Source organism: Mytilus galloprovincialis, chromosome 14 (genome assembly GCF_965363235.1).
Source record: "Mytilus galloprovincialis chromosome 14, xbMytGall1.hap1.1, whole genome shotgun sequence".
Taxonomy (NCBI): Eukaryota; Metazoa; Mollusca; class Bivalvia; order Mytilida; family Mytilidae; genus Mytilus; species Mytilus galloprovincialis.
In genome coordinates, this window is record NC_134851.1 from 72,693,934 (window position 1) to 72,710,044 (window position 16,111).

The 16,111-nt window shown below is 32.3% G+C and overlaps 1 protein-coding gene across 1 annotated transcript; it reads right to left on the reverse strand.

The window, feature by feature from the left end:
* Positions 1-1,210: 1,210 nt before the first annotated feature.
* LOC143059327 (elongation factor Ts, mitochondrial-like) lies at positions 1,211-15,304 on the reverse strand. Its single transcript, XM_076232809.1, has 6 exons — positions 15,233-15,304; positions 11,023-11,182; positions 9,911-10,039; positions 5,717-5,824; positions 3,720-3,900; positions 1,211-2,214 (listed from the first exon to the last, which is right to left on the reverse strand). Exons 2-6 carry the CDS (start codon positions 11,173-11,175, stop codon positions 1,718-1,720), a joined length of 1,068 nt encoding a protein of 355 aa, XP_076088924.1. The 5' UTR covers positions 11,176-11,182; positions 15,233-15,304; the 3' UTR covers positions 1,211-1,717.
* Between the last annotated feature and the right edge of the window lie 807 nt (positions 15,305-16,111).

The following is a 16,111-nucleotide window of genomic DNA, read 5'->3' on the forward strand; positions in this document are numbered from 1 at the left end:
GCCGGATCACTATCCCTATGTCGAGCTTTCTGCAACAAAAGTTGCAGGCTCGACAAAAATTTAACTATAACCACTGAACCATGAAAATGAGGTCAAGGTCACATGACATCTGCTCGCTAGACATGTACACCTTACAATCATTCCATACAACAAATACAGTAGACCTATTGCATATAGTATGAAAAAAACAGACCAAAACACAAAAATTTAACTATAACCACTGAACCATGAAAATGAGGTCAACGTCAGATGACACCTGCCAGTTGGACATGTTCACCTTACAGTCCTTCCATACACCGAATACACAAGCCCTATTGCTTATAGTATCTGAGATACGGACTTGACCACCAAAACTTAACCTTGTTCACTGATCCATAAAATGAGGTCGAGGTCAAGTGAAAACTGTCTGACAGACATGAGGACCTTGCAAGGTACACACATATCAAATATAGTTATCCTATTACTTATAATAAGAGAGAATTCAACATTACAAAAAATCTGAACTTTTTTTTCAAGTGGTCACTGAACCATGAAAATGAGGTCAAGGACATTGGACATGTGGCTGACGGAAACTTCGTAACATGAGGCATCTATATACAAAGTATGAAGCATCCAGGTCTTCCACCTTCTAAAATATAAAGCTTTTAAGAAGTTAGCTAACACCGCCGCCGGATCACTATTCCTATGTCGAGCTTTCTGCAATGACACAAATTTGACCAAATCCGAAACAAAGCGGACATTCGATCAAAGGCTGATTTTTATGCAAATTACTAAGTCAACACTGTTAGATTGTTTATTTTATTAAAAAAAATAACAAAGAGTAGTCAAGAATACAGTTAGATTGTTTATTTTATTTCTAAATAATACAAAGAGTTGTCAAATGCAAGAATACATTATAATATTGACAACACATGATGTTTCTGTTTACTTGGCCAAACCTCGTTCAACATCGTATCACTACATGGAAAAAAATGTCACGAAATCCTATAGTACTGCATAGTCCGCACCCCTTCCATCAATTTCATTCCCAGGGTAAAAAACCGCGGACCATACACCCCTTTCTACGGTATAAATAGTTATGATCAATATTGAAGGGTGTACATACAGTGACCTATACTTGTTAAATTCCATGTCCTTTGGTTTCTAGTAGAGAGTTATCTCATCGGTAATCATTCCACATAATCTACTTCTATAAACACTTTAACAATGATACAGATATTTCTTTTTTTTAATTATACAAATGATCAGATGTCTAAAATGACAATGCATAATGATACATGCTATTCCTGTTAATATCAAAATTGCTGGATCTTTGTTGAAACTGGGTAGTTGTCCAATATTTTCTTTGCTGCTTAATCTTCCTTTTTTGCTAGAAACTTTGACGTTCTAAAAATCTCAAGTAGATTTTGACAACCATGGGCAGACCACTTCTTCAAACTAAAATTGAACCTTAGAATTAAAAACATTGCATTCAAAAGAAATTTTAATACCATTTCCCAGGTAGAAATTTACCCACATTGCACCCTCTCTCACCATGACAGTTAAAAATTACAAAACCTACTGACTGTAGTGTATTTTTTAGTTGTCTATATCAATGAAAATCTTGGCTCTAAACATTATTTAACAAAGAAAATAAACATAATGATGATGAAGACCCTTATTCATCTTCTAAATCAGAAGCTTCGATCTAAACAACAGTTAAAAATGATAATAAACATTATGAAGATGTAGACACTTTGTCATCTGCTTCTGATTCTTCAGGAAGTTCTTCACCAACTTCAAATCTAACAAAGTCCATTACTTTCATATTGTTCTCTGTTAAAATTTCATACACTTTTGTATCAGGGTCCATTAAATATTCTTGAAATAAGAATCGTGATTCATCTTTTTCTTTTTCTTTCGGTAAATTTTCAATTTCATCATCACTTTCTCCTTCCCTTGAATCTTGAGCCTCATTTTCATATTTCTCTGCATTCTCTGCGGAGCTGTTGTTTGACACATTTTCATCAGTTTCAATCTCTTCATCTTTACTACTCTCTAAAGCTATATCGTCATAGTTACCAATTGTTTTTGGATGCATGCCAACAATATGTTGACCTAGTTGCTGACTTAGACTATGACCTGGGATGACCTTTGTACCATTTATTATTTGACTAAATTGAACAACAGCAGCATATTTTCCTAACTGAACATTTTTTATCCACAGTGGTTTACCTTAAATAAATAAAAAATCATTTAATGTCTGATTATATCAGTGTCATAGAGAATATATAGAAAATTGTGGAAATAATTTTTATGAGTTGCTTCCCTTGGATATTACTGTAAATTCAGAAATTATTTCATTTATCATTGCGATTTTTCAAAAATGGACCAAAATGCAGGTTTAATTAATGTGATTTCAGAAAAATCCACATACAGATATATGTTTTAGTTATAAAATGTGAGTTCTTGTTACTACAATACTCAACTAGTTGCATTATTCACATTTATAAGTTTTTAAATAATTTCTAATTTTACAGTATAATCATTTTTTTAAAATGCCAAATGTTTGAAAGGTAAATGAAAAGTTTGGTTTAAATTATACTGACCTTAAGCTAGCAAACATTCTCAATTTTTTTAATTAAGAATTGAATGCTGCTTTTTGTAAATTTATTGGGGTGTAAAAGCGTTGACCGAAGTACATTTTGTATGAAGCGCGGAAGCGCTTCATACTAAAAATGTGCGCACGGTCAACGCTTTTACAACCCTATAAAGTTACAAAAAGAAGCATTCAATACTTATAATTACATTTTTTTAGCTAGAATCATGAAAACACGATTTTTATCAAGTTTTCATTTAATTTACCTGTGCACTTTATTGTGGGACCTCGTGTCATCATGAATGATAAATGTTATTGTCTAATACAATGGTTTCCGGAATAGCACGAGATGTGCAGTTGGCCAATCAGAATAACGTATTATAATGAAACATACATCTAATGTAATTATTAATTGGTATAAAAATATGAAAACATTACCATTTCTCTTACCTACACAAGAGATGTTACAGAATTAATCATAAAAGAAGCATTTTTTAGATCCATTGTTTTCTGATCTTTGGTCGGGTTCTTGTATCTTTGACACATTCCCCATTATCATTCTCAATTTTATAAAGTCCATAAAATAAATTTTAATTCTACTTATAATTATTCTAAAAGTTCTAAGCAACTGTATTTGATTGCCTCGCATTCATCACTCTTAATCAATTTTGGAACAGTCCTAATTTCCTTTTTTTTTTATACCTGTTACATGAACTGTAACTAACTAATAAATGTTTTTGTGTTGCAGACATCTGAGGTTCATATTTCTTAATCTTTTATCTGTAAACACATGTACAGTATTGCAATTAGTTGAAAATATCAATTAATAAAGTTTGAGGGTCTAATCATTTTCTGGACTTTTCTTCATCAGTACCCCAAAAATTTAAAACCAGGAAATATGATACTTAAACTTAAACAGTGGATTCATTTATTTTCGTGGGAACCAATTTTTGGTGGATTGAGGAAAACTTGCATTATCGTGGATATTTGAGTTTGTGGTTTTCAAAAGTCTGCATAAATTCCTATATAAAATTTGTGATTAGTTGAACATTCACGGTTATTGGTTAACATGAAATCCACGAAAATTGGTATCCAACGAATAATAATGAATCCACAATAATCATGGTAATTGTATATTTACCTGCAGGACCATACACATAAGATCCTAATTGTAAATCATTGGTAGCTTTATAAAATAGGGCTCGTCTTAGTTGCATGTTTTCTCCAATATTTCCTATCTCCATGGCAACCAAGTCTGCTATTGAACTGCTGTTGTCTGTTCCAGATTTAACTCCTCCTACTTCAGACTTCATTAGGAGGGACTAAAAGGGAAATTAGATTTCATTAGGAGGGACTAAAAGAGAAATTAGATTTCGTTAAGAGGGACTAAAAGGGAAATTAATTAACATTTGAGCTGTGTCGGATAGAAATTGACCTTATGCAAGTGCATGTATACATGTACATGTATAAGACTTTCATTGATTTTGGAACAATCAAATATGAAAAAAATCACTATTTTTGTTCTTTATTGTAGGGTTCAAATATCATGTATATCAACTCAATTTTCAATGGTAAAAGACTTTGCATTTACTTTTTTCAACCCGAAATAGATAAACAGTTGCATTGATATACATTTTTGCATAAGGTTTATTTTTATCTGAAGAGTCTGATTAAATATAAACAAACCGATTCTCTAAATAGCCAGCATTTTTGAGAAAGTAGTAGTGTATCATCTTACTAAGTCTATCAAAATAATTTTTGCAAAGAATTCTGCTCAGGCCAGTGCTAGAGGGGCCGTCTTAAACTTGCACTATGACTTTGAGATGAAGAATAGCAATTAAGGTGGTACCTAACACTACAGGGAGATAACTCTATAAAGTCAGCTAAACGTTTTAATTACATTGTGTTGTAAAAGGAATATTAAGCTTCTCAATGATCAAAATTGGTGTTTGTCAAACTGCTATATAACCAGTGTAATTTTTCTGACAAAACGGTTGGTTCAAAATTTTTGATTTTTTTTATATTTTTGTTAAAGGATCAAAGTAAATACTTTGACAAAATTTTATAAAAATTTAACGAGCCAAATTAATTTTAGTGAAAGTGTTGGGTACCACTTTAATGCGCTGTTCCAATGCTTTTTGTGTGATTTTTGCTGTAGATGTACTGATATTATGACATGGATAAATACCCTTATATCAGTTGTTTTTCTGTAAGACATTTCTTCTTGTAAAATATCTGTTGTCATGCTTAAGATGGATAACGTGAGGGTACCCAAATTGCACCTATTTTGACAGTTTTTTAACCTACGTTTATATATGCTTCACACAAAAGTTTTCAGTATGTGTTTATTTTGTAGATGTATCATTATTTATTATATGGTTTCACCAATTTAATTTTGAATTCATTTGGAATCATAGAAAAATTGGTCTGAACTAACCTCCAAACCATCAATGATTCTGTAATGAGGAGTACCCAAATTGCATCCATGCTTAAAATCGCATCGTCAATAGTCTGAAAACCGAGCTTTTGTTTAATTTCTTAAAATATTCTGAACAATTGAATATAAGTCCATGATTACTCTTCATTTTTTACGAAATGGATACTTGTTACATATTGTATTTGCTGATTTTAAAAAGATGACATTTTGATGACGTCGCATGGCGACGTTTCCGTACATTTTGCTTTTTCAGTAAACAGTCCACCTGTTGATAAATACTGTGAACGTTTTGTGTATATCTAAATATTTTTACCTATGTTGGAAGACGTGCATAGTATCAAATCATAAAAATACAAACTGTTTAGTCTCTAGGAAATCTGGGAAGATTTCCATTGCTATTTTTGCTAAATAGGTGCAATTTGGGTACTCGGTGCAATTGGATACCCTCACGTTACAGTTTATCCTGGAAGGTATTATATTTGCCAGTATTTTGGTGTAGAATTGTCATAGCATTGTCAGTTCTTTTTCCACTAACGGTTTGATTATTATTTTGGTATCTTTTGCTTTTCTTTTATTGACAAATTTATATATCAATGAGTAATGTTTACCACCAGAAAATATCTTCATTTGACATTTATAAACATCATGATAAAACAATCTGTTGATTTTAACCTCTGGTTTATACCATGGCAATACCTTACCTTTGTATCGTTGATATGTTTGCTGTGTTGGTGACAAACTGTTGCTAGGTGGGTTACAAAAGTTTTAAACTTGTCTGTTCTGGCTACAAAATCAGTTTCACAATTAACCTGAAAATAAAAATAAAAACCATCGAGAGGTTAAATGTTCTCAGATGCATTGGATATTATTATTTCTCTCAGTCCCTACTTACTAAGAAAATATGTTAAGAGTTTATAAATGTTATATGTAAATTTGTTAAATATAACATGTATAAAACAATACATTGTTTTTATAGAGACATGTCTCCCATTTGCAAACATTCTAAGGGCCTTTACCAGAATTACTTGTAAGGGGGGAAGGGCATGGGGAGAGGAAGGCACTAAAATTTGATGGGTGGCGGTCATTTATGGCGGTTATTTAAGAAAAGATTGCTCGAACATTTAAATGAAATATGAAATTTAAAATGTGTGCATGGAGGGGTCAAATAAAAAGTGAATTCCTCCCCCAATACATTTATTTTTGGAATAGCCCTAAATTTATTTAATACAATAAAGTGTTAAAATAAAGATATGCAACAATGCCTGCTTACCCTAACCACAAACTTAAACAATTGTCAAAGTGATAACACTCTCTAATTTAAGACTAACAAACTATATTATTAAACAAGAATGTGTCCCAATTACACGGATAACCAACTCGCACTATCATTTTCTATGTTCTGTGGACCGTGAAATTGGGGTAAAAACTCTAATTTGGCATTAAGATTAGAAAGATCATATCATAGGGAACATGTGTACTAAGTTTAAAGTTGATTGGACTTTAACTTCATCAAAAACTACCTTGACCAAAAATTTTAACCTGAAGCCGGACGAACGAACAAACAGACAGACGACCGAATGGACCCACAGACCAGAAAACATAATGACCTTCTACTATCGTAGGTGGGGCATAAAAAACATAATGCCCCTCTACAATCGTAGGTGCGGCATAAAAATTAATATATAAATTCAAAAATTATTGTGATGTTTATCTGATCTTTGTCATGTTTGTCATTATAAACTGTTTTATCATTAATCAACTAGGTGCAGTATTGCTACTTTTAATACTTGAATCTTTTGATTTTTTTCTAAATAAAGACGAATTTATATATTTTACTGTGCTTATTGTTGTGTGTGAGTTTTTTCTACATTGGCTAGAGTTAAAGGGGGATGGTTGAGATCTAATCAAAGAGCTGAAAGCTCTGAAGAAAAATGACGCCACTGTCTCTAATATTGGGATAGTTTTTATGCAAGTCTTGATTTTCACATACCGTAATTAGTTTAACAATGCAACATGTATCGTGAGCATATAATTGATATTCGTATATGTGTGTGTGTGTGTGAAGTGAAGGTGACAACTGGCTGGTTTTTTAAGGCAAATGAATAGGTCAAGACTAGCTGAATTGTACAAATAAATACCGTAGAAAGGCTTGTATATTTCTCACTGGTACATAGTCTGAATCTGGGTCCGTTCGCTTCCATTCACGTTTGCGCCCACTCATTTTCACCCCTTTCACTTTCACACCCTACATGTTCGCACCCAATCTTAATTGGTTTTGTGTTTAATAACTCTGTAAGCAAGTGTTTTCTTATAAGTATAATTGTTGTCATTGTCTCAAAATAAAGTGAGACAGCAATTTTTTTTTTGTGTTGAATAAATCTTAATCATGTTTTGGATAAGGTATTGCTAAAAATAATAATAATCCTTTCTAAATAAAGTGGTATTTTGTCAACGTTTTATTTTGTGTTGAATAACTCTTAATCATGTTTTGGTTAGTGTATTGCTATAACTTGTTTCATTGACTTGTTTCAAAATGAAGTGAGATTCTGACTATGTTTGTTTCTGCGTGTTGAATAAATTTTATCATGTTTTGGTTATATTAGTGGATTGCTATATTTTGGTTTCTATGTTTTATTGTTTCGTTGTTTCAGATCAATGGGACCAAGCTGTTAAAAACAATTATCTTTTGTGTTTTTTCCTTTAAAATCTTCAATGTTTTACTCATACCAAGCTATAAATACATTCAGTATTTACACCAAAGCAATTTAAAACAACAACCATGATTTTCCAATTATTCAACTTGAATTTGAATTAAAATTGGGCGCGAATGAGTGGAGTGTGAATGTGCGAATGTGTAGGGTGCGAAAATGTATTGGGCACAAACAGACCTGATACCACACAGTCTGAACCCCCTTCTCCCACAAAATATTAAGTAAATAATCTTTTTGTTACTGCTATCAAAGGTCTAATGAAACTCAGATAGTTTCAAACATTTGTCAAAGAATTCTAGTCAAACTGGCACCTAGTTAAATTGGTACCTGGACAAATCAGCACCTGGTTAAAATCGACACCTGATATAGTCAATTCGTCACCCATGTTAAAAATATATTTTTAACAGTATTTTAAGCAATAGGGTAAAAATAAGAAAGGGGTTGCCAGAATTTTTTTCAGTATTTAAGCAAAAAGAGTTAAATACTAACTTTCACATTTTTGGGTGTTCATGTACATTTTGTATATATTTATTTTTCTCAACTAATGACTTTTTTGGTGTATTTTTAATGATATATATATATATGAGTAGTCCAAATAATTATTACGTCTGGCAAGGCTTTTTTAATTTTATTCTGGAACACCTTCCTATGACCGCAAGGCTATGTTAATTTTTTTTCTGGGACGCCTTCCTACGAACGTCGTAGGAAGGCGTCCCAGAAAAATAATAAAATAGCCTTGCCAGACGTCATAATTATTTGGACTAATACATGAGATATTATGTATTTTTCTGCATTATTTTAACCAGTTGAGCATTTTACAGGATTTTTGGTTTAATGCTGTTTAAACTTTACTGAAAAACAAACACCTTAAATTTGCTAATTATTTGGCATGAAAGTTTGATTTATTGAAAGGGACTCATAGTTTTCCATTTTATTTTAATAATTGACTTGTTTTTACAATTACACAAATTGTCTAATTGTTAAAACAACAGCTTTGGTAAGGGCTTCGTTGTTTACCTTTATACACTACATATTCACTTTCGTTTCGTGGTTTACCAAAATACACAACAACATATTCACTATGTACTTGGTAACAGTAATTAATTAATTGAATAGAAAATATTATAACAAATATTATTGGATGCCGAATTGACGTCGAATAGGTGCCGATTTGACTAGATGCCAATTTAACCAGGTGCCGACTTGACTTGTACGTTTCAATTCCTCTGCGATCGTTTGCGGTATTTTCTTGAGAAAACCTATTTTCCATCATCAAAGAGAAGAAGAAACTGCTTTAAAATGATTCTGGAACGCTTCATGATTGTTAAAATAAGTTTAATTCACTCAAAAACAATTTTAAAACTTGCGATTAAACAGGAAGTTTCCAAAGCACGTGTAAAAGAAGAAATTAACCGGTGAGAGTGGAAATCCGTATATGACAGATATCCCTATAGTACGACTTTGAAAGTAAAACAGTTCAATCCTTTTGTAAAACAATCTTTAATATACCTATCACATTAATGTTTGAAGGGTCTTAAGCTTATTCAAACCATATAAGTCGGTATGAAACACCAAAACGGAATGAACAATAACCGATTACGTTTTGTAGTTTACAAATTCTAAAACTGGTTCCCGTCAAACTACAACACTTTGTTCGAGTGTAGTGGAATACAAGCAAAAACCAGTGTAAACTGGGTCCTGGCTGATTTAATACTACACAATGATGCATAATGATAACACGAGCAGATTCCAGTTTGTATGGAAAATAGGAAATACGAAACCAAGCGCGGTAGGCAGAGAAATGTAATGAAGTTCAGGTCGGCAGTTATGGAACAATGACTGCGTCATTTTCCAAAAATTATGTTTAACCCCACCACATTTTTGCGCCTGTCCCAAGTCAGGAGCCTCTGGCTTTTGTTAGTCTTGTATGATTTTTAATGTTTCTTGTGTATATTTCAGAGTTTAGTATGGTGTCCATTATCACTGAGCTAGTGTACATTTTTGCTTGGGGTCCAGCTGGAGCACGTCTCCAGGTGCAGGAGTTCTCACTGCATTGAAGACCCATTGGTGGCCTTCCACTGTTGTCTGTTCTTTGGACGGGTTGTTGTCTCTATTTGACAGATCCCCATTCCCATTCTCAATTTTATATCTACAGAGACAGTGAGCTGAGGGTGGACATCTTACCTCAACCATAGTCACATGACTTTTATCATATATTAAACCAACAAGTCCCTGAGCCATTTTCCTGTTCTGTAACTTTGTAGCTTTTGCCCATCCTTCTTTCTTTGCCTCTTCTTGTAACCATTTCTCTGCCTGTTAAATATCAACATATTTATGTATATTTATACCAGATTTGTAATAGAGGAAAAAATATGAAGAAAGTGAATTTTATTTGTTTTACTTGATACTCAGAGTCAGAACCCTTTTTTCTTTTAAAAACAGTCATTTTTCTCTTTTAAAAACATTGAAAAACAGTTGATCAACACTGTTTTTGACATTCATGACATTCATGACATTCATGACATTCATGACATTCATGACATTCATGACATTTGTCCAAAACATTACTAATACACGTACAATATGATGTATAAACCTCTGACAAACAATGAAATATAAAAGTTTGATAAAAATTTGACAAATTGCAAGAACATAATTACAATATGATTATTATTTACAAACAGTATATATTTTAATAATCTAAACTCTCATTTGAATGGCAATGATTTTTAAACTTGGCCTAGACATTCCAGATATAAACCTCTGGTATAACATAAGTAATTTTTGTAAGTTTGATTAACATTTAAAAAGAACAGGATGGACAGTAGATATGTGCAGAGATGCATAGACATGATAGAGGGATTGGCACTCCCATTTTTCTCTTTTTTCCCCACAACCTGTGATGCATTCAGAGTACCACTAATCATGTTAATAATATTAATATTTTATATTACTGTAAATTCAGAAATTATTGCCAGGTTTTTATTATTGCAAAAAATGCGACAGAGCTGTAAATACATTAATTTAAACTCGCATTTTGAAATATTTTATATGAATTAAACAAGATTTTTCTCAAAATCGTTAAAATTAAAATTGCATTTAAGTCTCAAATCACAAAATGGCAGTAACATGAGTAATAAATGCACGCAATAATTTCTGAATTTACAGTATATACATGATCATAATGATATATGTAAAGTTACACATACATTGTAACAAGGAAAATCTCATGTCTGTGTCAACATGTTAAAGACCCTTTAAAATTTACCATTTAAATACAAACTGGACAAAATTACCTGTTCAACATTATTATCAAACTTCACTAAAGCTTTCTTGCAGTTAATGAAAGCAATTCCTGTCTTTTTCCTTAATTTACTGAGGGCGGCTTTATCAACTTGTGTACTGTAACATCTCATTAATCCTGTCCATCTGATAGCATGCTTTAACATTCTGTAACTATAAATATAAAGTATTAAAGCTTTATCAACATGATCAACCTGTCAGAGTACTATAACATCTCATTAATCCTGTCCATCTGATAGCATGCTTCAACATTCTGTAACTATATAAATATAAAGACTTTCTCAACATGTGCATGATGTGTCACATCTTATTAATTCACTCCACCCATGTCCACCTATAGCTATTCACAGCATTCTTACTGGTGTTTCACAAAGTAAAGAATAAGCCTAATTCTCATATGGACCATAATTTGGTATTCGGCCTTTGGTTTCTTTTTGTATCCTTTTTTATAAGTTCTAAAACTTTAACTTTTATTCTGTGGGTTTTGTTGATGTTAGAATAGTATTAATGGAACAATTGAGTTTTTCGAGAAAAAATTAATACATTTTGATTCACCGTTTACGTGACAGGAAACAAAACAGGAAACCAATCTTTATTTTGCACAATATATTTCAAAAGACATAAATGAACACCATTACTAGTGTTACTTGCTTCATGTTAATATTTAAAATCTATTTTCAATGTTAAATTAAAGTTTTTTTTAAACGCGACAGGAAACCATAAGAAACCGAAAGCATTTTTTTAGTTTTATTTTATTGCAAAATCTGCTTAAAATGATCTGAACAGTATACTTTTTCTTAAAATCCATCTTAAATGTAACAGTATTATAAAACTCCTAAATATGTGCTTGTTTTGAAAACAATTAGTACAATTTATTCAGGAATTTCCGTATTTTCTTCATTGATACAGGATACCATAATCGTTGTATCTTGATGTTTTAGCCAAAAAAATGTATTTATATTTGGTTTTGAAATTCCAGTTATATACAATTTATTCCAAATCATTGGTAATGTAAAATTCTTTAAATCCAGTAAAGAAAACAACTTTTAACTTGGAATTAGCATCTTTAAAATAGGCACCATGTGATATTTGTGACCTGTACACCATCTACATGGTTTCCACATTTTAACCTACTTTAGTGGGCTAAAATCAATAAAGTACTTCCTTTCAAGTCATGCATGGTAAAAGTTTACTTTTCCTTTGACAAGTTTATTGCGTTTCTGATAAGTGTTTGCAGAACATGAATAAAAAAAAATAATTAATAATTGTGACAAAGATACCAACTTTGTACATTCCAAGTGTAACGGTACATTAACATGTATTTTTTATTAAATCATCTTTATTCACCTAAAATATCCAGTAATATTTACTGTTGAAGCTAAATCAATCCAACGAACATCGGCACCATGATAGGAGACGTAATTTCGATTGAATTTTCCAAGGACCCTTTACATCGTTATTGGGAAACGAAGTGTGTTAAAACGTCGGTCAAATCTGAAATCGATTTTGTCAAGTCATTGGGCATTTATTTTCACACAAGATCGTATGTAACATTATGCACATAGGAAAAATAATACACCCCCGGCGCAATCTCTTTGAAAATTGTATTTTCCTTTTTTTAAACAAGACGAAACAAGCCTACAGATTATGCTTGCTTACATCCCGTTGGAAACAAATACAATGTTTAGACCTAGTATTTCGTATATCCGGCTGTAAGGGCGTGATCACATGTTAGTCACATGTTTCACGTATGACCGGAAATGATTAGAACTTAACGACAAAAACAATTTTAATAAATAAATGGACTTCTGTTTCGTGTTGAAATGTAACGCATAACGATAACGTCATTTTCTAACTTAATTATTACGAAGAACAAAACAAGAATGTAAATCATCTCTGATTTACCTGTTTGAACATCTCGTGAGAGTTCGTATTTGCATATTGTTGCAAAGAATTCTTTTACAACAAAGCAGATTAAACCATCTAAAATGTGCGTTACGAAATGGGAAACCAAAATAATGACAGTGTTCTTACACCTGCTACAGAAATACTTATAGTTCTCGGCATTTTCTTCTCACTATTCTTATTGGTCGATGTTCTTTGTTATTTTAAAGCAAAAATTACGAATTTGCCGGTGACGATTATCTATAAATTAGTCAGCGTTATGCACTTTGGACGCGAAAAGTAACGCGAGAAACGACACACAAATACGGTCGTATAATCTTTGAAATTTGTTAATTTCAATTTTTTTTCTAGGGAAGAGTAGCATACACTTGTATGTTGATAAAAATAATGGCATCTTTAGATGTAGTTACAACTTTTCTTACAGTAATTCACATTTTATCTCTTTTCTATAGTTATAGGAAACGGAGCCCAATAGCAAATTATGGTCCATATACCATGTATACTGTAAATTCAGAAATTATTGTGATGTTTTTATTATTGCAAAAAATGGGACAGCATTATCATCGCAATAATTAAAACTCGCATTTTGATTTTTTTTTCTTTGAATCAATTAGGATTTTTCTAAATATCACAAAAATAAAAATCCCATTTTAGTCTAAAAGGACAAAATCGCAATAATAATTGCCCGCAATAATTTCTGAATTTACAGCATCAATTATTCATTATTTTTTGGGGTGTAGGATCTATTTAGAATGAAACAACTTGGGACAGAATGACTTTGGCCTATTACAAATGATTTGGATAATAGAAAAAGGTGTGTAATAAACCATTTTGTAGATAATTTAATGAAGGTTTAGTACATAACAATTTTCAATTGGACATGTGCATCATGTGCATGGGATAGATAACCACAAAAGTCAAAATGAAAATGTTCTTGTTATTATAGTATACATGGTCATGATGGTATACGGTTTAGTTCGCGACCAGTACTTGTGATGTGTCAGTCTTGTGTATGCTACATGTGCTTATCACGGTCATCTAGTCCAAATAATTATGACGTCTTGAAAGGCTATTTAATTTGTAGAAAAATTGGTAAGACGTTGAAGCTAAAAACTAAATTTACCTTTCAAGACGTCATAACTATTTGGACTATACAGTAACCAACAATTTATTGGGTTGTTTGCATGCTGATACTGTAAAATATCAGCTGTGAGTCACAATATGAAGCTTCAGGTCAAACTTATCCACGTATGTTCAAACATTATGAAGTCGCAGATATGAAGTCCAGTTAAAATTTATTAAGGCCTGGTCAATATATTTAACGTTACAAAGCCTGATATGCAATTTATTAGGAGCTGAGCAGAGTGAACAGAGGGACTACATATAAGCATGATTATCGCCAAATTCCCAATATATATGTCATGCATCAGTGGCGGATCCAGAAATTTTCACTGACTGACCTAAGAGGGGGCCCGCTCCAGTCACGCTTCAGTGATTCCCTATATAAGCAACCAAATTTTTTCCCAAAAAGGGGGGGGGGGGGGGGAATCCGCCTCTGTGCATGTATAGTTTAATCTAGTTCATATAATTATGACGTCATCATGGTCATGTAAGGCTATTTTAATTTATTCTGTGATGCCTTCCTACTTAATTTCAATAGCCTTTCAAGGGGGTCTCATTGGGGGGTTTCGATCCCGGATCCCGCTTACTGTTTTGTCCGATTCCCGTATCCCGCTTACACTATGTACGTAAGCAATTCTATTTTTTTTGTCATTTCCCGGGTCCCGCTAGACTTCATTTCCCGTTTTCCCGACACAATAATTTGACTTTTACGTGTCACGCTTACAAAAATCGGCAATCCCGCGTCACGCTTAGACCCCAATGAGACCCACTTTCAAGACTCATAATTGTTTGGACTAAGTCTAATGTACATGTACAAAATGTATGTACTAGTAAATTCCTCCGATACCCAAAGAACCCCTGGAGAGCTGCCAAGGTACGGTGGAATCCATGTACACTCGCTACCGGGATTAATGCAGATGTGTCACTAACGTATTTACAATTTTTAACATCTACAAGGACAATCCCCAACCCAACACCAGTGTGTGTAAGGACATCGGGTATTAACTGGTAAATTTATACAACATAACAAATCATGAAATACTGAAAATAGGAAAAACTGTTAATTTGGGAACTCGTTTGGTGACAAAAACATCACAAATCATAATATCGGACAATGATTTGAGAATGCATATTTTTGTTTTGATCAGAAACAGAGCAGCTAACATAAATTTCAACCTTGAGAGAACGTGCACCTATTGGGACGTTAGTGATGAGGGGATGACATGAGTATTCTATTACAAGTTATTTGAAAGTACTAAAAGGTATGCTACAGCTCCGAACCCACATTATATTATCCACGCTGTTCATACTCGCCAACGCACATCATGTCATCATGTCATTCCATGGGTTTAGCATGACGATTGTGTTGAAAGTGGCTTTGAAGTAAAATCTAAACATGTAAGATCAGCATATCTTTATCATTTTATAATGAAGATGTTTTGCTTTAATTTATAGAATCTAGTCAGCAAGGTTCAAAATATTAAGTCTTCTGTAAAGTGTTTAAAGATTCTGAAATATTTTTTTTATGACAAGTTTTTACTGAGAAATCATTATTAATATCAATTCTTATTCTTTATTTTATACAAATTTTTTAAATGAATTTTCATTTTTGCGCTATATATTTAAAAACATAATGTGTATCATGTAGATTTTTATAGGCATTTTCATAATCAACGGTTAAAATCCCTATCATTCCGGACAAGAAATGATACCAGTATGATATAGATAAGATTGATGTTTATCAAATTAAGAAGCGGAATGTTTAAAAGTCGAAACACTTTCAACTTTAGCTTTATACTGTTTTTTATAATTTACCTTTTTTATAAAATATAAAAAAAAAATACAATTGAAATGTGTCTTTCGTTTCTGATTGTGTGCTTTGTCTTTATACCTTTTTGCTTTTCTTCGTTGACATATTTGTTTGGGTGTATAGTGATTAAGATAATGTAGATTGTTGTACCTCTATTTTCGACATTTTTACCTATTATGTCTGCTCACATTGTTGTCAATATAATGGATTATATTGCAACTATGATACATGTGAGAGGTTTGGCT